We start from the raw sequence: 26,450 nt of genomic DNA, 5'->3' as shown, positions 1-26,450 counted from the left end.
TACACCCTGCTTTAATCTAAAAATAAAGTAAGACTTGTCAGGAAGCCTAGGTCTGGTTTTAAGTTAGACCTGAAAATTCTGAGATACCCAGAAATAAAGCTGGGAGAACAACATATGATCTAAATTATTTGGAAAATAACATTATAGAATGACCACCCATCTCTGTACTCTCTCCTACTCCCTTAATACTGCCTTAATACCTATCTTGGTTTGTTGAGAGTAAGTGTAGTGCAGCTAAACGTAGGCCTGCATGGGCTTGATCATGTACCTAGCATCCAAAATTGTCTTCTTGAACGTTTGTCAAGTGTATGGGTAGTATTATGAAACCAAAAATCAGTAATTTTATGCTAGAGATACATCTCGAGATGAAGTACAAACTCGAACTATACAAACAATTTTAAAAGGACAACGCTGTTGTGTTTAGCCTTGCATTGATTATTTAGAGACCTGAGCCTTAAAAACTACTAGTAGTTGCTGAATCAGAACAACAAAAGTAGTTGTATCCTATCTCTCTGCAGCAGCGGAAGGAGGGAAATCAATCAGATTACTACAGGCAGGGCTGTCTTAATCTGAAATCCAGATCACTTTTGCAGTGAGATTACAATATTACAATGTCATCTGTGAAGTCAGCAGATGTCAGTGTTATCTGCAATCTGGAAAGTACTTAGAGAAAGTTGGATTTTCACATAATAAATATTAATAAAAAAGACCCTTTTTTAAGAGTACTCAAAATGTACTGTTCTTTCCTATTCTGTGCAGAGAAGATGGTGCTGCAGCTGGCTTCTTTTGGAAGGAAACAAGATAGCAAATAACCCATCAGATCCAGCTGAGGGGCTTCTGGACGAATGCACATCTGCCTCATTGGAAGTAGGTCCCAGCAATACATGTCATGCAAACTTCAGATGGCAGCTCATGTATAAAAGCTAAAAGCTCCATCTTCCCTATGATGTGACACATTTATTAATTAGACATAAGTATGATGTTTCTGAGACAGAGTCATTGACAGGTAGTAACTGATGTCAGCTGGTATCAACTTCCTACAATGTTATGCCTCCCTCATCTGAAATCACTCTCCCACTGTGCTGTATGACTATTAAACAGGAATGCACCTCAAAAAGGTTTTCTTCAAGTGCTTGTTTGAGACAAACCTAGCAAGGTATCGAGCATCTGCAAAACCTCCTCCTTGCAGAACCTTCCTTCTCTTTAAAACAAATCAAATTGGGGAAAAAAATAAAGAAGAAAAAATAAACAACAGTCAGTACACTGTGGACCTTATAATTAGCTTAACCAGTAAATTTCTGCTTCCCCTGAGGTGCATCATAATGTGTATTTAATGAAATCCTCCTTTTCCCTATATCCCTAGCTGTTTTATATACTATAAATTATGGATGAGCTTCTGTTTATATGTGCAATCTTTTAGCTGTAAAATAAAGACCACTAATACAGCACTTAAAACACACCAGGGTGCCTGCACTCCATCAACGTTTAAATGGGATACAATATGCCAACTGGTCGTTTTCTCTCTCATTGGCAGTGATGTATAGAGGGGAACTGGACTGAGAAAGCAGAGGAGCATCTGCCCATTGCTCTAAGCTCCTCCTATCCCAACACTGTATAGCCTTTGCTTTTTGGTAATGAGAAACAGATGGTGCCATCCATCTCTTTTTATGGGATGGCAAAATAAAATATTCAGCCTTGCATGACTATTTTTAGCATGGGCAAGGGATCTCAAAGAAATCTAAGAGGAAAAAAGGGAAAGACAGTATCTATAGACACTACCACACCATAGAACTGCAGTTAAACAATCAATACTATATTTGGGGGAGGGGAAGAGGGAGGAAGTTTAATATATTTAATTATGATCTCAAAGCAAGTGATTTTGGATGAGCAAGGGAGGTAATGCAGGGCTTCCAGAGTCCAGTGGAAGTTTCTGGCTGATATGCATGAGCTGCATGCAAATAGCTGACATTAAAAGAAAAATTGCTTGGCAGGTTTAACCACAAGGTGATACCTGGAATTACAGCACCCCCGACACTGAAAGCAAGTGACTTTGGTAATAAAATGCAATGCAATAATAAAATGGGTTTGTAAAGGCCAGTGTTATAACATGCAACTGCCCTATGTTGTATGTTACTAGCTTTATTGTGTGAGCAAAACTGCATGTATTATTTTCTACACTGAAGACAAATAAAAATATTTGCTCTGACATAAATTTCCAGTTTTAAATTATGAAATCCTGACTGCCTTAATATTGCAATCCTTACCTCCCTTTCCCCTGCATGTCTGTCTTTTTGTTAATTGTTACTTCTTTCCTTTTATTTAATCCATCCTGTTTCTCCTAATGTGTTTGCCAGGTACCAAAGAAATACTTAAATAGGGGAAGTTCTACTTAAATAATCCTTATTGGGAAACAGGTTCACATACATAACTCTGACATAACAACAGTCACCTTGGGTAGCTTTTGAAAAAAAATGAACACTTTTTTTTCTTTCTCCTTCCCTTGGGATTGTTGCAGCCACAATGTCTGTCTACAAAACCCTTGATTACAGTAGGAACACCTGTGCTAATAAATTTGTTGCAACAGACCCCTTGTTAGCTGTGGTGTGTACTAATATTAAAAGGTTTTTTCCATTACAGGCAGCACTCCGCTCAAACTAAGTCAACACACACAGCTCAATGTCAGGATGTGTGCACAAATCAAGAGTTTAGGGGTTTTTTTGGTGACGTAACATCATCAGTTAGGAACGAAGAAAACTTCATATATTGTAGTGGAACCCACAAAGATTTGCTGCTATAGACTTGGACTCAAGAGTTCCTGGGAGGGAGTAAGGAGCTTTGCCTGGAATGGGCATAGGGCCATAAGCCCTCTCTGCCAGCTTCTGTAGAAGCTAAGCTTTGTTTTGGAAAGAAAAAAATAATTGTGATTCTGTTGGCAGAAAAGATAACTTTTCTCCTATGATATACAGAGGAGAAACTGATGTAGTTTAATCCTGCAAATTTACTGACAGACACATGCTTCCCAATTGCAGCTGAATGAAAACAAAGTGCAATGGAAAGCGAACTCAGGAAAAGGAATCTGGATTGTTTCAGCACGGTTGATGAGAATAAAGCAGGCTGTAACTGCTCTGCATTTGCTCTGCACAAATTGCCTTTCAGAAGGCTTTCCAGCAGGCCCTTTGTTAGAGCTTCTGTGACTTTAATTCTGCTAGTCTAATTGGCTAACATAACTGCAACTATATTAGCTACGGGAACAACTGGAGCTATGCTTCCTTTCCAAGGGTGTTTTGTCATGCTAACGAAATTCTCCTCTGTTCAAAGCAAAGCAAAAATAAACACTAATACACTTCAAAGAACAAGGGAAAACAATAAAACAACCCTAGCAAAGCAAAAGGCAGAAACTAAACTTATGAGAGAGGTGAAAGAAATCACAGCAGATGGCCAAATTCATTGTGTTCCTTAAAGCACTGTGGAGAGGCAATTGGAACAAATGGTGACAAATGTGGCAAAAAATTCTGTAAAGAGGTAGAATGTCCTTATAAGGCACTGTAGACATCTGGATCTCTACTACTGACTGACGGGTACAGAAGTGTTGAAGCTGTGCTCACCTTAGTGTGACGTTTCTGCTACTCCAGTATTTTCCAGAAAGTCTACTATTACTCAAACCAACAAGCCGTCCTCTGGTAAAAAACTTAGGACTAAATTGTTACTTTACAAGAGGATTTCAAAATGTATTGAGTTCAAGCTTAACTCTCCAAATGCAGAACAACAAGCTTCTAGTATAATGACCAAGGATTTGAACAGCATATATCTCTAGTTCCTGTCCTTAAACTCAAAAAAGAAACCTCATCTGAGTCAGATGCAAAATTAACTCTCTGTCCTGGCTCTTATATTCTGGAAGCAACTGGCCTAGGAGTGACAGAGCAAAGCTCTTAAACATGCTCACCCTGACTTCTGATCACCTGGTTAACAGCAGCATCTTATAGGCATTACACCTCCAATCCGGGAATAGGTGGCGGATTAGAATGCAAGTCTGTATCTCAGCGATTCTGGTATTCTGGCATAAATCTATTCTCATTGGGAGTGTAAGCTAACAAACTTAGCTGGGAACTAAGACATAGCCCACGTTCAGTCCTGGTGGTTCTGCTCAGTGGGGGAGAGGTGGTTACTGGCACAGTAGCAGGACACTTAAATCACAGTATCAAAATGCAGTGGAACTAACTCATCTGTCACTGTCTTCCCTCTCCGATTGTCAAACAGCCTGTCCAAGCCTACAGCTTATTTTAACTTCTTTTTACTTGCTACTCTTTTAAAAGTGTTACTAATGCAGCTTGTCAGATTTTCTTCCACTTTGTAGCAGGAGCTAAACACATTGTGCTGCAAAATAAGTTAAAGGAGGAAACACTCTTTAGTGTAAGACATAAATGGTGCTCTAGAGTTGGGTTTACTTTTTATTTGAGGGTGGTGGCTGTTTTCTTTAAGATTGCTAAAGAGAAAAAGAAATATTACAGAAATCTAATGTTATATGAAAGAAAATATAACGCTCAGCAAAAATCTAAATAAAAGCTAAGTGAGCAGAAAAACTGTTCAGAAAAATAAACACTGAGGTATTGAGTCCTATTAGCATTTAAATCAAGCAGTGAGATTTCTCATATCTGAAACTTACTACTCCCCAACACAGCACAATGTCTGTGATGTACTTCCATGGCCAATGGGATGCTAGGAAAACATGCAACTGGGCAACAGGTTGTCCAGCCATAGGTTTAATGCCTGTTCTCTGCAAGTCTCTACATACCATTCCAAGCAAGAAGTATACTCATGCATGACCGCAATCTGCTGGTTTTATGCATCAGAAAACATCAATAGTTGTGCTGTGCCACTCACCCATAACGTGTAGGACCCCCTGCGGCTCCCTGGAAAAGTCAGCATGCTCTGATCTGAGACAGCTACAGACGCCAGGCCGCTGCTCCTGGATGGCGGCCATTCAAAGTCGGCCTCGGCCTGCTCAGCTTTGCTTTTCTGCTTCTTTATAATCTGTAAGGTAGGAGAACAAGGGGTGGGAGGGGAGAGGAAAGAGGAGCTCAGAAAGTACTGTCTGAGCTGTATGGAGAAAAACTACATTAACCCTGCGTCAAGGCAACCTGCCTAGTTTCCCTTTGCTCTTGCTCCAGCTCGTGCAAAGGATGATTCTGACAACTTGCATGCACTTCTTCTCATCTGAAGTCATATTGCTTGCGAGCACATAAGCATTGATACAATAAATCAAAATCAAGGCCTGTAGGAACATTAATGAAGGTGAATTAAATAAACATGGAAACTTGTTGCTACAGTAACACTTTAAACATTAGCAGCATCTAAGTGTCAAGTATTTTCTCAGACAAGGCTTTTTGCCAAGAAACACAAAACACTACACATGAGAGGAATTTCAAATGCTCCCATGGCATCTAGACACATTTCTAGTGAAAACAATGAGGTCTTAGGTGTCTAGGCACTATTTTTGTTTTTGAAAATCTACACCATCTTAAGAGACAGAGATCATGGAGACTACCTGTCTCCCTTCACTGACAGATTCCACAACTTTCTTTGACTCAAATATAAAATATCTACAGAATATTATTATATGGCGTAAAAGATCTTATTAGGCAGCTCTTTACAAAAGTGGTAGCAATTGAAGCTTGGCTGAGGTAGGCTCATGACTATGAAAGACTCAATAAATAGAATTAATCTTCTAACATCCCTATTAAAAAAGAAGGCAGATTATTTTTCATTGAGAAAATGCTGCTCTTCTGGCTTTTTTTAATAGCCTTATAAACAACATGTTTCTCTTCTGGTGTGTCATACATACACTGTTAAATGCCACAGCCCATACACAGATGTGGCAACTAGCTTATTTCATATGGAAGGAGACTAACTTAGCAGACTGGTTACTTTACTGACCCCAGGAGCTCAACAGCACTCTGTTCATGCTCATCTTGCCTTGCTCCAAACTGTCCAGACAAACTCAACTGCCATTCTGCATCTGCAGCCCTCCACTTCCGTTCTGCATCAGTGCCAACTGTGAGCTTTTCAGGGAGAAGAACGAGCTTTATGTAAAAAGCCACAGAAATCTGACACACCAAAGGTTCTGTGATTTTGTGTGTGTGTATCTAGAAGCATCATTAACAGAATTCTATTTTAATGGTTGATGTGTTCTTTGAATGTGTTGCAGATGCAGGGTTCAGCAGAGGGTATGATCAAGAGCCACACCTCTTGCCACTGGAAAACTTTGTGCCTTTGGGGAAGTGAAGTACAAATGTAAAATTCCATTGAGCAGGGGCCAAGATAGGATATCACAGACCTCAGGGAGTGGTACCTCTCAGCTCTGCGGGGGTAGGGCATCAGATTAGGCACTGGATTAATCTTATTTATAAATTGATCTCTCTGTCAGATGTAGCTGACTAAGCCTATACTGTCATAGTTGAAGTTCCAACTTGCCATTTACTTTACTTTCTATATTGGTATCATCCTTTTTGCTGTTAGTGGAGTTTGAGCTCACCAGACTAAAGCATTGTGTTTTGGCTATTAAACAAGCTAAGGAAAAAAAGCATCCCATACCTTCTGCACAATGGTTGTGGCCAGCTCTTCTATGAGGTCCTCCTTGTGCTCCTGCAAGTAACACGCTTCATTCTGCTTGTCCTGCATGCAAAAGGATATCTGTATTTGCTAAAATCACATAAAACAGCCTTTCCACAGAACTTGTATAGATTGGGAAAGGGGTAATACACCCTACTGGCACTGTGGGAAAAAATTCCAGGCACTTAAATTGCATGTCACCTTCTGAAATGTAACATGCATCTTGAATACCAGTACATAAAACCCATGCCCAAATCTTTAGGTATAGCATGAGATAGCCACTACTTCTTTATGTTTTCTTTTGTATCTACTTAGTTTTGTACTACCCAAATCAAAAGAAACATAATTGTCCTATTTAAATTAATACATTTTGTTAGAAAGTGTTACCAGGCTGTCACTGTAGGTCTCTGCCTTAGAAATAGCTTCTTCCACTGCTTCCTCTGCAACACGTAAAGCCACAGCAAGGGTGTCCATCATGCTGTGTCCTAAATGAAGAATAAGATAAAACCATCATGTTCTTTATATATGTACATTTTGCATAATGAGCTCCGAAATTCAGACATATTCTGGATGTATATTAAATTGTTCATGAAAAAGTTCATTTCCTCAATCTGTATTTATGCACAGTAAAATAAACAACTTAAGACAGATAAAGTTGTCTCAATCTCCATGTTTCTTCCTAAATGCAAATCTTAAACACAAGAAAACACAGTATTTTTTATGTTGCTGATGGAAGAGAAGTAACAAAAAATGAACATTAAGAAAATCACACTAGAACAGGCGTGTATTAGCGTAAATACTGAAGCAAAATATCCCAGCATGGTAGGCAAAAGACTTTTAGTATCTTGCTGAATGTTTTAGCCAAAGTATTTTTGGATCTGTGAACAAGACTTACCAGTGCTCTAAGCTACTTGTCCAGTAATTCAAAGTGTAAGGCCTGTGTTTAATCAAATGAGTTTTTAGCAGCATACCTTCTGTCTGTTGGTAGAATGTAGAGTCACTGCCACAAATGCTTCCTTCATTCTCAATGCTTCCTTCAAACAAACTCCCTTCAGCTAAAAAGAAAGACAGAATTTTGCTTTAGTATTAGATGTACCCATTAACAGCAGAGGCATTATTAGATTAGAATATTCACTCAGGATATGGTGGCAGCGCAAACAATGAGGCATAAATGGAAAATTCCTCCTAGCTGTTGTATAAATCACAACTGCAGCAGCTTTTTTACAAAACATGATTGCTTTTACATCAAAGACCTCTCATTCATTTTGGATTGAGAAAACTATTACTACAGTAAAAGAGAGAGGAAGAAGCTAAAAACTATTACTACAGTAAAAGAGAAAGGAAGAGGTTAGTAGGCATAAAACTCACATGGTAGAAGTTAAGTACAGGGAATTTGCCTTCACTGTGACATTTGGGGTTGAAATAGATTCTACATTTTAAAGGGCAATGCTGTATAAATAAGACACTTATACTAGTATTTATCTTCAAAGAGAACAAAAGGTTTACCTTACATTCACACAGAGAGTAGCAGAAAGTTAGCAATGACATTTAGACTCAAAGGCCTTCCTTAGAAAGGTCTCACAGAGAGTGCATGTGCCACTGCAACTTATCATTGCACCGTTCACACTTCCCTTCAAGGAACAAGTGAAACTATGGCTTAAGTAATGGCAACACATCATACGAAAGTTCTGAAGCATCCGTTGCCACAGTTTTTACTTCTGTTATCCCACTTCTTCCCTCAGTGACACAGATTTGCTTGTCTTCATAAGTATTTGTTCTCCATTGTTAAGGAAACTTCTCAAGAAAAATGGATTTGATACCGAGAGAGAAAAAAAGACTAATAAATCACAATTTAATGCATAGGCCACTTCTTCCTAGAAGATTTTATGTCAATTTTCATATGAAATACCTGAAATTTCCACTCAGGTATGGAGAGTCTACTTACCATTCTCAATAATTTCAGAAAAAAGCAAAGACTATAGAAAAAATTACCAGTTTTTGTACAGATGTTAAAAGAATTACATTAGTGAAGTATCTGATCCAATAAATCCAATGAAATGTCAAATATTCAGCTAGCTGTGTTTTGAGTAATTTGCTGAAGTTACAAGTATGACACCAAACTCCACTTCTTCCAACCCATTTTATATCTCCAATTACTCTTTTTATGGGGTGAGGCATTAGAACACCATAGTTAAGGGAGAATTGTGTCTTCATTTAAAAGGATGATGCCAATACTTTATCAGTAGCTTTTAACTATTTACAAACATGGATTAAAAAAAAAAGGTGTGGCCAGTTTCAGATCCTTAAGCATGTAAAACTCTAAGTGAGGGAATCTAAGTTTTGGTCAACTTGGATACTGAATGGATCCCATGTTAATAAAATTTTGTTTCAAGCACCACAGAAATATGCTCTAAGATCAAATGTTGCATGCAAAATTATTTTCTCATTCATTGACTACTCAGGACTGTGAAAAATTTTGGGACAGAAGCTAGAATACAAACTGCAATTTACTTTACAGGCAGTTCTGTATCAGTGACATAATTAAGATAAAACATTCTTTGATTTCTTAAACAGCTCTCTAGACACTTCACTTTTTTTTTTTTTCTCCACTGAAGCATTTCTTTTGCAAAGAAAAAAAAATGCCTTAAAAAAAATCTCTGTTGAAATGATCTCAGAATTTCCTTTGTCTCAACTTGTATGTTAAAGTAGATTAGAATAAATCTTGTAAGAAATCAACACAGCTGTTCTTACCTATTGTATCAGGACAAACTCCGCTCTCCAGTCTGTGCTTCTTGTACAGGTTCTTCAGGACTTTGGCACTTCCAAAACACTTAAAGCGGCTTTTGACATTATTATAGTACCAATCCAGAGACTGGGTCCTTAGGAGCCTAAAACAGAAAAACAACCTACATATTTAGAATGATTCTACAAAAATAAATGTAAAAAAAAAAAAAAGAAAGAGGATCACAGCATAAACATATTAATTTCTGAATACTTCTTTCTTGTTTGTAGTTTACAAGTGTTTGGTATATTGAGGCAAAAAAACCCCCACAATGTAATTCATAAGTAAATATTTTCTTCACATTACCCAAAGTTTTATTTGGTTTTGGTTCTACCAGAAGAGGTGGTCTCCCCTTTTACATTATAATGCCAACACTACAGCCTCTTGAAAAATACAAACAAGACTTTGAACAGCACAGGAAGGTTTTAAAAATAGCCTATATTCAAACAGATTTACAGATACTGTAAGAACACCAGTCCATTAATGCACCACAAAAAAAATAACATTTACATAAAAATACATCACTGCTTTTATTTGGGGAAATCTGTAGAGTAGAAAAAGCCTAACCAGAGGACCTCAAAGCAGAATGAGCAAAGAATGGCACAACTGCACTTTGGTTTCTCACTTTCAACCGGAAGCATCACTGATGTTGATAATTCATCCTGATGGATTTCTCCCTAGAGTTCTGATACTTTTATAAGCCATGGGATACTGGCAAGCTCTGTATTCCTTTCAATGTGGCATGTGACAACTTGCTTCACCTGTTACTTCAGCAGAGTGTGGAGAGAATCTGTGCCATATTCCCAGGCAACAACAACCACAGGTGACTGCAGGGCAACCCCCAGTGGACCTTTACGTTTCCTACTGAGGGTGTCACTGGAGAGGGGGATTCTAGGGTTCTGCCTATAAATTAAAGCTGACTTATTCTTAGCACCAAGATTTTAGAGAACAAAATGCTAATGTTAGTATCCAGTGTCAATATAGGAACTCCTAAAGAAATGATGTTACTATCAGGAGTGCTGAACTCTCAGTACTTCCAGACCTGAACATATTCAGATGATTTAACTCCACTTTTTAAAGCTGAGGTTATGTGTGAAAAACAAAATAAAATGACAGTCCCCCTGTAACCTTTAGATTCTCCTTCAGGGACTCTGCAGTTTTCTTTATAATGTGCAAGGCAAGCGACAATGCACAATTTTTGTTTAACACACACCATTTCATAAGCAAATAAAACCTCACATATTGACAGACTAGCAATGTAGCTCTTACTCAGCACCGAATCTCAGGAGATACTTGGTAAGAAACAAATATCCTGAGCCTGGGGTTTCAACTAAGTGTTTCCAGTCCAAATCCAGATGTTTTAAGTTTCAGTATACTGATAAAAAAGGAACATCCACTTCACAAAAAGCAGAACATCATGATATAGTCCACTTTTCTGTCACCACTGGAAAGTGTTTAGTAGCAAACACTAGCAGTGGGAAATTAAAAATAAAAATCAATGACGCCTATCATATTCAAACTGTGAACCCTTAAAGTTACATTAGCTGCTCTACTTAAGTCATGTGAAGAAAAAGCACACAATGAAAGAGAAGCCTATTTTTTCTGTATCCCGTGCCAGCAAGTAGATGCAGGAGAGGTATTTACAGATAATGTAAGAATATTAGTCCTTTACTATCTACTTGCACAGTAATATCCCAAGCCTAACTATGGCTCCCAGGAGGCTGATTGGTTTTGATATTCACCATTCTACAAATATAACTAACATGTGACAAGAGCAAAAATACTTTTTTTAATGGAAAATGTCTTTACACATGGTGCACAGATGATGGACATCTGATGAAACACAAGTGTCCAGAGCACAAACAATGCCTTAGTTTATCTGTGAAGTACAGAATTTCTGAATTCCTATAATGCTGCCACCAAGAAACCTGTTAAGATGCTTGCCCAAGACCTGACCCACTGACCCAGGGCTCGGCTGCTGGCACAGTGATGAATCTGAATGGATGCAAATTTCTCTCTCAAACCTGCAATTCTTTGCAATTTGAGAACCTGCCTTCTTTGTGGGCAGGAACCACTTGCTCTCATGGAAAGTGCATCAGAATGCTATACTTTCTGCTTGCTGAATTTGATTCACTTTTGTCCACTGAGTTTCTACAGGTGCTGAGAATACAAGAATTCAGTCAATAGCAGAGAGTCATAATCATTATGATGGATAAAACTGCACGACTGGGTTGGAAGTGGCTTAGCAAGAGTTATTGACCAGAAAGGATGCTCTTCTGCCCAGTGAATGCAGTTTTCTCCATGCGATCCACAAAACAATTTCACAGCACCATCACCATTGGTGGACTCACAGCACTGGGAGTCCTCAAACACTTTGCTTTAGGGCTTTCAAGATCCCTACCAACTACCTTAGCATGTTTACTGAGTAACCTCAGCTTCACTAGCTCAAAACGCTAAACTTGTAATCTTGGAAGCCAAGTAGATCCAGTTCTTAATATTCAGACTGAGTGACAAGGTAAAAAAAGCAGAGTCACCTATCTTTGTACACCCCATACGAGTTAAGATAGCCAGTTGCAAATGCTGACCTGGCAGCTTGGGAAAAACAAAAGATGGGACTCATTGCAAGTTTGCTTCATCATCTTTTTCCCTGTGTCACCATCTTGTTCTGGGTTTGATCAATACTGTTTCTGTAAAAACAGAATGCTAGCAGCACTGGTTTTTTTGATGAAATAAGAGTGTTTTGCAACTAAAACAGGTTTTGTATTTGTAATAATTACATTTTCTGTATGTGAACTTCAGAAGATTCAAAAGGATAGAGATTATACATCTCAAAGCAACAATGAACGGAGATGCTTGCCTCTTTGTACTAGTTAATCTGGTGTAAACATGAGGATTGGGATTTTATTCTTTAGATTTCCTCATTGCTGCAAGATTAACACTTCATGAGTAACCTAATCATGTCATGTTTCTCTCCTATGTGTTGGAGAGATACCAACAACTCCAAATCTATGCCTCTGTCCTGTACATGTTTTATAACAGATTACAATGCCTCCTCTAAAGCTTTTCAGCCTCTTAACTTTCAAATAAGTCACAATGTCCCTGCTGATTCCTCCTAGGGAGAAAGGATTTGGAGAAGAGAGAACTTCTCTTACAGGTATTAAAATAAAGGACCCACTCAAAAGAGAAATAAGAGCGCTTTTGCCTTATTTCAAAATCCTTTAATGTTGACCTATATTTTAAAGCTGTTTTCTGCAAAAGCAGTCCACGAGTCCAGAATAATGAAAGACTATGACAGCGCTAGCATTAAATTGTTGGAATGAAACCTTTCCCTTATTAATTCTAATAGAAAGTGTGCAAGTTCTCTCTGTGAAAGAAAAGTTCACACTTTAGGGATATTAGTTGTCTGCATTTTAAAGAAGCAGGACTGGTTGAAGCCATTTCTTGCTCTTTCTGTACCACAAAAACTGTTATGTCTTTATTGCTAAATAGTAGCTTTAAATACTAAGGACATTATTTATGTTACATAATATTGCCATGGAGTTGATTACATTTTGATGTGCTTTTGGCAGAGGAGAATACTGTGATTTTAAGATTCTGCCTTACTAGCAAGTGTGAAAGCTAGGCAGACACTTTTGATTTAATAACATTAAAATCTGAACGAGCATTAAAAAGTCTCTGCCCTTTTTATAATGCAGTAATGTGTTTGTCTTAATCAAACAGCACTATAAGAGAGAATAAGTCCATTAAAATCTTTGCAAGTGGTTTTCAGTACGTTTTGCACCTGCAGCACCCAAATAGTAAAGTTTTAATATTTTCCTGATGAAAAAAATACACCAGCTGTGCCATGGAGTGGCAACATGTACCATCTCTCTCATTATTAGTGGTTGCCACAAGAAGATGACATGAAAAACATCACTCACACAAGTACTCACTACTCAAAACACAGAAGGTTCTTTGGTGACTAATTTACCAATTTAATTCTTTTCTGTACTAAAACGTTGTGAGGTTTTACTTGTTCTAAAGGCAATACGAAGCTTCTTCAAGAAATTTTCTCAAAAAGGTATTACAAACTTAATATTCATGACCTTACTGTTAATTCATAATGCAAGCTGGACGACAAGGAAGCATTTTATAATAAAAATATTTTTCCGTTTGCCATTTTTCCATGAACTCTGTGAAAAGTTTTCCCCCACAAGGTGAACTTGTCACTTACTGAGCTGCAGTCTTTCTGTAAGTCCGGAGGTGCTTCCTGAAATCCAAACTTACATTATTTGTCAGAGTGAACATATAATCACTAGGAGTTTCCTTGCTGCTGACTTGCACTGGAAAATGAAGCTTCCTTCAATAACTTAATGCCAACAGTTAGGTCAGTAAACTCTTCTAGCCCCTCAATGGCCATCCTGTGCTTCTCCTGCTGCGCCAAGGACCTAGTGTAACATCCAACCTCAAGTCACTCGAGATCTGCATTCAGCAGTTGGCTCATTTCACTCAGGAATGGAGCTGCTTTACAATTACTGGGCCTTTTTACTTTTGTGGATGTGACAATTTTTAAAAATTTAATAAAGAAAATTTAAAAAGCCAAACAAACCCACCTCTGAAATACAGGACTATCCACAGATCAGAACTGCTGCTCTATTGGACACTCCAAAATACAACACAACCACATCAAACTGAAGAAATATTAGAAATGCAAATTGTTAGTGGAAAAGCAACATCGATGTTTAGTTTTCACTCTTTGAAAGCACCCCAAGGCTTCTTGAACTGCCTTGAGGCTCAGCCATGAGCGAAGTGATGGAGGGAGTGGGAGCCAGAAGACTGCCTACTGAACCATATCAGAGTTGGGACAGCGGTGGACAGGGTGCCTCCAAAGCAGACCTGCTTAGCCACACTGCTGGTCTGGAGGTAGAGCCATGCTGCAGTTAAATATTAAATATTCTTGTCTTTAACCCTGATGTTCCCTCACAGACAGGTGACTGGTGCTGTGGGACTGACATCCTTGAAACCTTGGCCCCTCCTGGGGAGCTGCACATCCATCACCCTCTGGCTTGCATTACTGCCATGTTATGCACCAGTGGTTGGGAAACTCCAGCTAATACAAATTAAGCTGTCTCAGGCACGCCGGCTGTCACAGGCCCCCCCAACATGGGCTCTCTCCCCATACTGACTCACACACAATATGAAGCTCAAGGTCCTTGTTTTCATTTTGCAGCACTAAGTGGCCTCAACCTGGTGCCCAAGGAAACAATTAAGATTTAACTTGTCGCTTTTTATTTACTAGATTTGGAGTAAAATTGCTTCAAACTCAACATCTTAAAATATTTCTCTGCCAATAGCAATATCTGCTTTTCTCCTTGGGCTGATGTTTTAGAGCTTGTAATGTACTGCTCATTGTAAATTGTTGAATTAAAGGGTTTCTGTTCCTTTCAGTTTCAGTGAAATCAAACATACTTCCAGGGTCAAGAATGCAACTTCACCTTCATTCCCTTCAGGATGAATCATTATTATAGCACACAAACAACACACACATGAATATGCTGCCAATGCTCAGTTCACTAAAAATCAGACTCTAAAAACATATATTGAGAAAGTTTGGCACCGTGAAGCCCTGAACTTTGGCCAAGCTCATGTCATTCCAAGATGGCACTTATATTTCCCTGATTGTTTTGCATCTATCCCCTGCCTATGAAAGGCAGTTGTTCACACCTCAAGAGTAACAGCTCTTAATCATTTAGTCCAGCATGCCACTGTTAACACTTTGAAACATTTCCTTCCCAAGCTTTAAGCTGAAATTCTATTTATTTTTTTCTTCATGGCATTCTGCAGATCACCTATCATTCAAGAAGCACTGTTCCAGAAAATTTCTTCCTCCAATTATCCACAGCAGGAGACTGCACATGGATTACACTGTGACACGTGGAAGTGCCATGGTACACTGACTCTGCAGGTGCTTTGCAGGAAAGGCTACAGAAGTGCTCTGTGGTCAGCAAAGTCCAAGTAACAGTAGAGGAGAGACTGTCTCAGGAAAAAGAATCTACCCCAGAATGAAAACTGTGCAGCCCAGTGAAAATATCATCTGTCTTTCTCACAAGAGGAACAAAACAAGTGTCCGTGTCCCTCACAGTGAAATCATTACTTTCCTGTGCCAGCCCAGTAACTTCACTGCAGACTACAGTATGTTAATTATTCAAAGAGCTCAACCAGCAGTACAGTACTACATAAGGAATTTCCTAAAAAAACCCACATCCTTCCAGCCATTCACTGAGAAATGCACTGCTCTGGTTTGGGTTTTTAAATTCCAGCATGGAGCAATATACATAAAATAATAAATTAAGGTTACCAGAGAGAAAACAAAGTTGTGTTTGTTTGTTTACAAAAGACAGCTGTATATGTAACCCTCAAATTTGCTTACTCTGTCTCCTTTACCTCTGAAATCAGCAATCAAGAAGTTGGGTGAGGGAAACAGAGTAGGTTTTATACTGAAAACATACATATACTTTATGAATGGAAGAAAGACCAAAACTCATAACAAGCTCATCTAATCCTGGTTATTGAAGGAAGTGCTAAAACCTCTACCACCCTGGCCCTTTAAATCAAGCCTCAGTGCCTTTCTGAAGGGAGATGACAAGGACTGGTCACAGCAGTGTACGCCAAAGTGCAGGAATCACTTGCTGTGTTACGAAGCAGGCTGCAGTAAGTGATTGCTAGTTTGTAAAAATAGGATCATGGGCCATACTAGTTCAAATAAAGGGTTCACCTAGCCTCTTACTCTATCTCTGGCCACTGGCAGATACTAGGAAAGAATTGACAGAAAAGCTGCAAGTGTGGAGCAACCCTGCTCTCAGCGCACTCTGCACTTCTCATCTCAGGACTCTGCTTGACATTAAACCAAACTACCCTCAAAAGACACTTATTGATGGACTTACATTCCATAAATTTGGCTATCCCTTACCTAAGTCTAGGCGTACTTCTGGCTTGCTTGAAGCTCTCTGTACTAAGTCTGCAGGTACGTGCCATATAGAGATGCTTTGCCTTTCTTCACTAAAACACCTACCTCCTAATTCTCTGGATGTCCCATATATGCCCTGACTTGGGATGCTGCACTAAAGCTGTGTAACACTGGCATGCAAAACTAGGAACAAACTTAAGTGAAAATACAGGCACTATAGAACACCTGAGGAAAACCAGCAGATAATGAGCTGGTTTCAAAATGAGTCCAAGTTAATGTAGAATCACATTTCCCTTTACCGGGCAACATTTCAAAGCCCACTAACAAATGAGAAATATCTTAAATATGTGGAATGCAGAATCCACTGAAAACCCTTTCTCCATTCACAGACATTTCTCTGTGCCATAGGTTTGTGACCAATATGCTCATTGGTAGTCTGTTCTAATCTATGTTAAAAAAACCCACGAGATTGCTGATCCTTAAACATATAATTCAATTATCGGACAGTAATCAGTATGTAAAAATCAGGAGTCAAACGTGCCTCTAACAGTCTTTTTCAAAACAAGAATGGAGAAGATACAGGTGACCCTCTTTTAAAAAAATCACAGACTTAACCCATGTTTTATTAAATAAAAGAAAAAAAGAGAAAGATTAATGGCAATTTGTAATTCCTATGCTAATCTTTCTTTCCTCCAGCAGGAAAACAGACACAAGAATAGAACATGTCAGCATTTAACTGAGCTATTTTGCCCTGTATTTCCCCTGTGAGGCTGTATGTCAGGAATCCCTGGCTCATCAAATGAATGCTCCCAGAAAGCATGTTTTGTTTTAGGGTAATCCAAGTGCAGTTATAAAAGTCAATTTTTAAAAAGAAGAGGGTTTTCAAACCCAGTGCTCCACTGTAATTTAGCTGACTACAAACGCCAGGGGTGAAAACATGATCATGGAGAGTTAACAGCAGTTAAAGCAATGACCTAAGAAGGGGCAGGACCTCTCTTCAGGCATCTACCAGCAGTAAAAGATGTAAGAATCCACATCCAATACAGCTCCTGACATTATCTCAGCAAGACCTAATAAGATTTTGCAATAACAACACGCTGATAAAGATGTTTTCCATGTCTTAAAGTCACTAGTGAATATTCTTTCTCCATTTTTGCTTTGTAAAGTGAACATCAGTTGACTGGTATTTATTTATTCAGAGTTGACTTCTGAACCTGTAAGTTCAAAAGGCTGCATTGCAGGGGAGCTTGCAGAGAGCTTGCAGTACAAGTTACTGCTGCTTTCAAGCCACTTTGGCAGAGCCTTAGGCCATGAAAGAAATAGGATCACATAGGTGTTCCCTTTGCCCCCACACCTGATGAGCTATACCTAGATTACTCTCAGCAGATATACAGATAGTCTGCTCTTAATGACTGCTGATGTTGCAGAGCTCCTCAGCCATCCACTCTGGTGTTTTCCTATCCTAATGTTGAAAGGTTTGCTTAGCATTTAAGCTGAACCTTCCTGGTTTCTATTTAAACAAGAGAGTTTAAGATGTTTGCTCTTTTCCTTTTTCATGTTTTTAAAGGCTAATGAATCCTGTTTCATCCCAGATCGTGTTTTAGTAATCTAATCATTCTCACTGTTTTTTTTCCTGGGACGAGGAAGAAGATACCCAAGTGGTCTATAGTGTTGTTTAAATACAGACCCAGAACTGATAATTTGAGGCCATACCAGTACTCTTTCAAGAAAACCAAATGCAACTGTGGGGATAAGACTTAGCACAGCAAAGTCCCTATGGATGACATCCCACCAGATATGTCATACTGATACTGAATCTGGGCAATGCAATGCTGTGAGTCACACATCCTTCAAAATCTTGCTGAGGCTTGCACCATGGAAACTGCCAACTCTTAAAAAAAAAAAATCTGGTTGAACTAAGTCAAGGCTATTTTCACTCCACCTTTTCTTTAAACTGACAATTACATGGATACCACTTTTATAAATGAGGTTTAAAGACCTCTCACTGGCACTCAGCTGCTACACCTTGTTATCAACCAGCAGATAACTCTCCTGCATAAGAGAACCATGAACCCTGTCCTTCACAAGAAGCCTTATGGTCATATCCATAACGCTACCAACTCCACATGCACAAAAAGCCCAGTTCTCATCATTTTACTCTTGCTTTCACTTCTAGGTTGGTGTGTAACAAGCCCCAGATGTTACTGCAGCCACTGTGGATCACTCAGTGGCCAAAGGTGGTCTGTAAACCTCATCACTAATTGTGTAAATGAAAACTGAGAACTCGTCCTCTTCTCAGCCCTTCTAGGTGTATATTTCATTCAATGCCTGGAAATTGCTTCCCCACCACATTGCCAAGTATTTTCATTAAAGCCTATGATTAAAATGTGTATCTTTACACAGCTCATTAATACTACCTGTCAACCCAGACGAAAATTAAATAAGTAGCCATTGGATATTTGAAACTAATGGAAACAAGTCCAAATGCCCGTGTAAAAGCTGGAACACTCGGATACTGCGAAAATGAAACTTTCGACATGTTTACTTCAAAGTGCTTTCGATAAGGTTATTTTACATTACATAATACTGTCCTGACATTTGTATATGATCCACAGGATTTATTTCATGACATAAAAATCATAAACATACAAATAAATATTACCATTAACATAAGTCTTTCCCCCTTAAGTAATTTCCCTCCCAAATTTATTTTCATGTAAAATCCTGGGTTTTGTTTTTTGTATTTTTTTTTTTTAATCTTCATTTGCAGTAAAATACATTTTCAATATCCCACATTTTTCAAAGGAAAGAAATTCTACATTCTGGCCATCTGAGACTAGATAATTTTCTAGGCAAATTGTAAGAATTAATCAATACTGCATCACTAGTAAATTTATGACACTCACATGCACACAACATGCCAAAGCAAAATGCAAATAAACATGAATCAAAGCAAGTTATTACAGCTACACTGAACACACATATATTGTCTTTCTCTGTCATTTGTTTTTGCTTGCTACAATGCATCAGTGTAATTTTTATTTCAGATTTCTGAAAGACGACAAGCAACAAGAACAAAAATCCACACTGACAATACCTCAAAATTAATATATCCTGCTGCTTATCTTAAAAACAACAGTAATAGATATTAATAAATTCTCAAATGGAGAGACATTAACTTCCTGCTGTGCTATTGCTATGAATTTATTCTTTGCACCTACCCACTGAAGTGAAGGAAAATTCATACAGAAACCTCATGTAAATAAACTTCAGAATGCAGAGAGCAACATCAAAACACCCTCAGGAACATCTGGTCATCGAACTTTGCATTCATGTTACCGAAACAGAAGCATTTACAGTCAAAATACAACTGAACATAAATAGCTATGAATAAATGCACCATTCACCCACATAAGAAATGTCTTCCATAACCACAGAAGATACCAAATGAAACAAAAGAACATAAAGGCACTTTGATACATTACTCATATTACCTAAGTGAAGGCTTTTTTAATCCATAGATTCTCGAAAAACAGCTGAACAACAAAAAAAAGTAAGGTCGATGAAGCATAAAAATTTTCATGAAAGAGATGCAAACTGTGCTCTATCAGAAAAAAATTCCAGAGGATAAACCATGCAAATTAATTCTGTAATCCTGATTAGAAAAATACGCATGGCTTTTAATATAGAGCTCAAGAACATAAAAAAGACAACAATCCTCTGCTTGAAGGTCTGTTTCTATTCTTATATTGGGAGAAAGCTGTGAACAAACAGCTGTGAAATGCCAGGGAAGATGAGAAGATTCATCACCACGTAAAATCAAAGAGAAAGTTGGGCTCATTTCAAGATTATTTAAAAAAGAAAGAGGGGGAAAAAAAAGAGAAAAATACTTTAAAAAAGGCACCAAATATCTTAACACTTTGCTGGGAAGCAAAGAGCTGCAATTTCAGTTCCTATCTTTTGTACTGGTTATCTCATCCCGCAAGCCCAACTTCTGCTGAAGTAAGCTGCACGGTTTTTTTCCAGGAGCTGTGCACACAGTGATTCCACCACCCCTTTCTGAGATGACATACTTGTAGCTTTGTGACTCCCTAAGCCACAGAATAGCTTAAGAAACACACTGTTCAGCTGGAGGCAGTGCCATGTTATCCAGCAGGAACATGACACCTCCAAATCCAAGTCCTATGCAGGTCCCTAGCTGGGAGGTGTAAGAAATGTACTTCCTTGCTTCCCATCCACCATTGTGGAAGGAGGAAGAATTCAAGAGTGATGGTGCGCTCCCCAGAGAGCAAACTACCTGGACATGGTTCAGATGTTTATCCAGAAGTTCAAGCAATAAGATTTGCTTGAACTACAATGGAAAATGGGTTAGATGTAGAATAACTTGTCAGCCCTGGGAGGTGGGCTCAGTCAACCACTGCACCTCAGCAGCTCTTCCCAGAATGAACCAAGGGCAAGGACTGAGCGAGGGTCTCCGATGCTGCATAACAGTACTCTCTACTGCTCTGTGCAAGTGAGCATCCTGAGCATCCCATGTGTTCCTCCTAACTTGCTTACCATTTTCTTTCTGCTTTTCTGTATGCTGTGCTACTTGTGAGTGCAGCTCTCCTTGATTAAGTCTTTAAAACATCCTTTATATATATTTTTAAAAAATAATTTGTCTTTTTCAAACTGATTCCATAGTCACTGCATTTAAAATGTGGAGGTTTTCCGGGTTGCAGAGAAAATATTTTTAGTTAGAAGCTTTATTGTGCAAGCTGTCTAGCAGTCTGACAAAAGCTAAATTCCAGCTTATGGCTGAAAACCGTAGGAAAAATTCCAAAGCCTTTACAAATTATACAAATGAGACTTTAATCCCAGCTGGCCTCACTAACAGGGACTCTACATCTGGGCACACATACAAATGTACTTTTCATATGGATTTTCAGTTATTTGAATAATGAAAAATAAAAAAAAAAACAAAAACAAAAACAAACTCACATCGGTATTTTTGTAAATACTTGTATCACAGTAATAAAAAATCAAACAGTCCTGCAAGTACAGATTAGCCAGACTGTCAGAGAAATACAGCTGTTTCTCAAAACTGGTCCTGCTTTGAGCTCTTGGGTAAAACTGATCTACTGTCCAGAGGATTCACTTCTCTAAAAAACAGAAAGCTTCAAAGCCATTCAAGCCTCCTGTCTTCTCCATGGCAAGCTTATTCTCATCTGCACAAGGCAAGGGGTATCCTCCTCATAGGGCCACCCAGTTGTGCTAAGATGTATGTGATATGAGCAAGTGTGAACAACAGCAATCAAGAAAAATGGGAGGAACTAAAAGAATCAGTGTATGAACAAGAGGGATGAAAACAGGAAGAGCTGCAAAGCTACCTTGGTCATGCACATGGAGATGACAACATGCAGTGGGTCTTTGAGTCCCTTAGTGCTGGCCCAAACATCACAGCCCTTCTCTGCTACGTCCGCAATGCTTGTTTGAGAAGAGCCCCCACTTCACTCACATGCCAAGGACTTCTGAGTTCCCATTAAACTGGGATGAATATGTGGTAGCCAAAGGATTTATGTAACTTGACCTAGATGTCTCTTCCTGCTTTAACTGCACAAGGCATCACTACCACAACTTTCATGGTTAAGGTAAACCCAAAGAGGTAATTTTTTAAAAATAAGAAATCAAGTTCTATCTAACATTTTTCCAACCATGCTGCTTAAGGCCCTAAGTGATTTAATGCAGACTTGCTGCATACAGACATGCTTGTAGTTTCATTTGACAGTGGCAGAAAATGTCCCATTGCAATAACAGGAGGTGTCTTTATTTGGGCATCCCTCCTGTGTGTGACAAGCACAGGGAGAGATGCCACCAACATAAGCTATTTGTAATTTCTGAGACATCATTTACTCTCACCTCTCTCCAAAGGAGATGGAATTTAGGTCCCTTCTCAAGCAGAACCTCTCATAAAAACAGAGAAACTTGACAGCAGTTTCTGGGGAAGAAATCCTAGCCATAGGATTTCCTGCTGAACAGGCTGGTTATTGAATTACCAGCTGCTAATATGGCTCATGATGCTGCCAAATGGCTGCTGGGCCTGAGTGGGTTGGAGACAGAGTGTGTGTGAGTGTGTGTATCTATCCTGAGCATCTAAGGTAGATGCCTTAAAAAACATTAAAATGTTCTTTCTCTCTGCACATACACAGTACATTTGTAGGCAGCTCTCATGCTGCCCCTCCCCCTTTTTTCTTGTCGTTCCTTTCTCTGCATTCTTCCTCCTTTTCTTAGCAAAACATAAAAGTTGGGATAAATGATTCACTTGCATTACTGAAGACAAATTTGGAGAGTACTGAGGCAGGCAGGTAGAAGGCAATACACTAAGAATGTTCCCAGTGTATGTGTTGCTTCATTAACGACTTGTCCAGAGGATCCAGGGATATGAAATGTCTAGTACATATAATGCTTAGATTTTATCACACAGTGGGGGCAATTCTGCATTTGCCCTGTTGAAAAGCTGCTAAAGTAAATACCCATGGGAAAATAATTAAATTATCATTTTTAAAGGACGTTTTTTATGGATCAAGCACACATATTTTCAATCAAAACAAGTTAAAATTATTTTGGACCCAGAAAAGCATTAAAAGAATTATATCATTGAGACATAGAACAGATTAGTCTTTAAGAAGATAGATTAAACTATATGGAGTCAGATGGATACATTAAATCTGGTAATTGTGTAAAGGAAAGTGAAAAGATAAAGCAAATTATCTCTTCTAGATATGAAACAAACAAACCTTGACTACTCAAGGGTGTTAACCCTCAACTTTTCCTTTAGTTATGATGAACTTTTGTTAAAAAAAATACTCTTTCTTATTTTTCATTCATTTTTGAAACTGAGTACAGACCCCACAGGTAGAAACAGGAAAGGAGGGAAAATACACAAAAATCAGAAAAAACCCCTGTCTGACTTGAGTTTCAAGATGGAAAAAAAAAGTTATTCTTCTCTCCCAGCTCCCAAAGGTAACAGGCTGTACTAATATAAAGTATCAAGAGTATGCTTACTTTCAGCATATTACAGGAAATAATAAAAGTATTTACATTCATGGACCTTTGACTCCTAGAATGAATCATACTCTCAATAATAACAGGTTAGTAGTGCTGCTCTAATATATTTAGGTTTTATACATCTGATCCATCTCAATATTATTAAATAAGACAATCTCAGATGATAATAACAAATACATTTCAAGCTGCAACAATGAGACTACTTATTAAGAATACCTAAAATAAAAACACAGGTAATGAAAAGAGATTTTCCAGTAAATATCTGGAAACAGAGTCAAAACCAAGAACTTCTTTAATAAATAGTAACCAAAGTATTTTTCAGGTCAGAGCCAACTACTAAGCCTGTGATACAGCCTACGATCCAACTCCTAATTTTTTGAGAGATTAACTCTGTAAGGGACAAAGTGCCACAATTCTATAGTAGGTGAAGCAGCTAATAAAACTAATTTACATATATCCTACTTCATGCTACATTTTTATATCTTTTTTGCTTCTTTTTATAATCAGTAAGTATATATCATATATCACAGTTATTTAAAACTTACTACCTCATTGACAACGCCATTATTTTAAAGCAATAAAAATCTTTGAAAGGAAGCTGACTAAAACCTCAACAAGTAAATAAAAGAAATGGCCAAATATCCTTTAAATCCACTGAGGCACCAAAAGACTCGCTTCCAATTACTTTGGAAATCCAGCATGTTGAGAAAGGAATCCAGATATCTTGATCCAAAGCTTGCATTTTCCACTCAAGTTGACCCCTTTCTAATTCTGAGCCATTAAACGTTTGTCTTAGAGCTCTGTTTTCATATCTGCAATTTGTTCGAATTAAGATATTTTAGACTAGATACTTGTGTTGAACAGAAAAGGAAACCAATAGTCTCAAAGTCTCTATGCACGAAGAACTGTGAGTGAGATCAAAGAGTCGAATAAGGCAGTGTGACAATGCGTGCAATCTTCTTCCAAATCCACTAGACAAGCAGAATATCTGAACCTGGAAATAGCCGGAAACCAAGGATTTTGCAGATTGTTTTTTTAAGATATACGGCAAGAATTATTAATGGCTGAATACATGAGGACAGATGAAAATCTTGAAAAGTGATCATCTGTATTAAGCCTATTTAGCCCTTCTTCTACCACAACAGCTACACTGCTGTGCTCAGAAATGTATCAGAGAAACAAGACACTCACATTTTACAGCCAACAAGCCTCAAACACATATCATATATCTAAGCCACCTCCTGCCCTACAAATCCCCTTGTGCAAGCCTGTATGCCCTGTAGCCCAAACATTGCCTTCATTTTCAGAGGATTTGGGATGACACAGGAACCTATGTGCCCACATCTATGGGCTTCTTTAAGATTTTCCATGCTGCCTCATTGAAAAAAGACTATCACTGCTCAAGACAACAATTATTGATGGGGAAACATATTTCAGAAATATTTTTTTTGCCAGTGTGATCAAAACCAATCCCATTTCCTAAGTTATCACAGTAGCAGAAGTCAGATCAGCCTAGCTGAATGCTTTTAATTATATTCCCTGTGTTTTATACACAAGATCATCATTCCAAGTTTGGGCTTATTGAAAATTATTGAATCCCAGGCTAATTGAAAGCTCGGTAAAGTAGGAGATTGCAGAAGAAAAGAGAATTGTTTACTCCCCAGTATCACCCTCAGATCCAGTGTCACCTCTGAATCCACCTGTAGCATGTTATTTTGGGTAAAAGCTTTCACAACAGTCTTTGATCCTGTTAGAAAATAATACATGCAGAAATTGCTGTATAACATTCATAGCTAAATGTGTCCACCATTGTACAAGTAAAAACATATTTGGAAAATTAACATCAGTGCTCTGATTTAACTTTTGTATTAACATGCAAATTCAGAACAAATCAGCCACTGTAAGTCATTGGTCAATACATGGGGATATGAGAACAGCAAAGTCATCAATAAAAAGGAAGGGATGGTATCAGCACCGTCATAGTGGACCATACAGTACAGAAACAAACGGGTATATCCATCTCCACTCTAAACAGTTGACATTTTTCAAACATCTATATGTATGGTACAAGACACAGGGAGGGAGCATACAGACATACAGCACTACACATGTGCACATCTTGTGCAGCATCACAGGACTGTAGTAGGTCTACATATGCTGCTTTGCAGTTACAGAAGACACACACTCAAGACTTCTCTGCTTGCCAAGTCAAACTACCTCAACCATTATCACAACACTTCAGCTCGGTTATGTTCAAATTACTGAACACTCAGGGCCTGCACTTACTGGTTATTCAGTGCAACAATGAAACTGATGATTGGAAGTTGGCGAATGTCACACCCATCCACCAAAAGAGGTGCAAGGAGGACCCGGGAAACTATAGGCCTGTCAACTTGACCTCAGTGCCTGGCAAGGTTATGAAGCAGATCATCCTAAGTGCAATCACACAAGAGCTACAGGATAGACAAGGGATTGGACTCAGCCACAGTGGGTTTAGGAGGGGCAGGTCCTGTCTGACCAACCTGATCTCCTTTCATGATCAGGTGACCGCCTGATGGATGAGGGTGGATATCTGGACTTCAGCAAAGCCTTTGACACCATCTCCCACAGCAAACTCCTGAAAAAGCTGGCAGCCCACGGCTTGGACAGGGGTACTCTCTGCTGGGTTAAGAACTGGCTGGAGGGCTGGGCCCAGAGAGTGATGGGGAATGGTGCTGCATCCAGTTGGCAGCCGGTCATTAGTGGTGTCCCCAGGGATCGTTGGGCCCAATCCTGTTTAATATTTTTACTGATGATCGGGATGAGGGGATTGAGTGTACCATTAGCAAATTTGCAGATGACACCAAGTTGGGAGGGAGTGTTGACCTGCTGCAAGGCAGGAGGGCTCTTCAGAGGGACCTGGACAAGCTGGAGCGATGGTCTGATACCAACGAGATGAGGTTCAACAAGGTCAAGTGCTGGGTCCTGCACTTTGGCCCCTGCAGCACTACAGGCTTGGGACAGAGTAGCTGGAGAGCAGCCATGCAGAAAAGGACCTGGGAGTCTGGACTGACAGAAAGCTGAACA

General features: G+C 38.8%; 1 protein-coding gene across 5 annotated transcripts in view; it reads right to left on the bottom strand.

The window, feature by feature from the left end:
- MYRIP (myosin VIIA and Rab interacting protein) overlaps positions 1 to 26,450 on the bottom strand; it is a 211,475-nt gene that overhangs the window by 44,462 nt on the left and 140,563 nt on the right. For all 5 annotated transcript variants that reach the window (XM_027659501.1, XM_027659500.1, XM_027659496.1 and 2 more), the window contains exons 4-8: positions 9,361 to 9,497; positions 7,581 to 7,664; positions 6,997 to 7,094; positions 6,592 to 6,672; positions 4,882 to 5,031 (exon numbers count right to left, since the gene is read on the bottom strand). In XM_027659501.1, the coding sequence (XP_027515302.1) occupies positions 4,882 to 5,031; positions 6,592 to 6,672; positions 6,997 to 7,094; positions 7,581 to 7,664; positions 9,361 to 9,497 (550 nt within the window). The remainder of the gene's footprint in view (positions 1 to 4,881; positions 5,032 to 6,591; positions 6,673 to 6,996; positions 7,095 to 7,580; positions 7,665 to 9,360; positions 9,498 to 26,450) is intronic.

Source organism: Corapipo altera, unplaced genomic scaffold, assembly GCF_003945725.1.
Source record: "Corapipo altera isolate COAL_440 unplaced genomic scaffold, ASM394572v1 44b, whole genome shotgun sequence".
Classification (NCBI taxonomy): Eukaryota; Metazoa; Chordata; class Aves; order Passeriformes; family Pipridae; genus Corapipo; species Corapipo altera.
The sequence above is the reverse complement of the archived record's forward strand: the minus strand, read 5'-3'. Positions and strand labels throughout refer to the sequence as shown.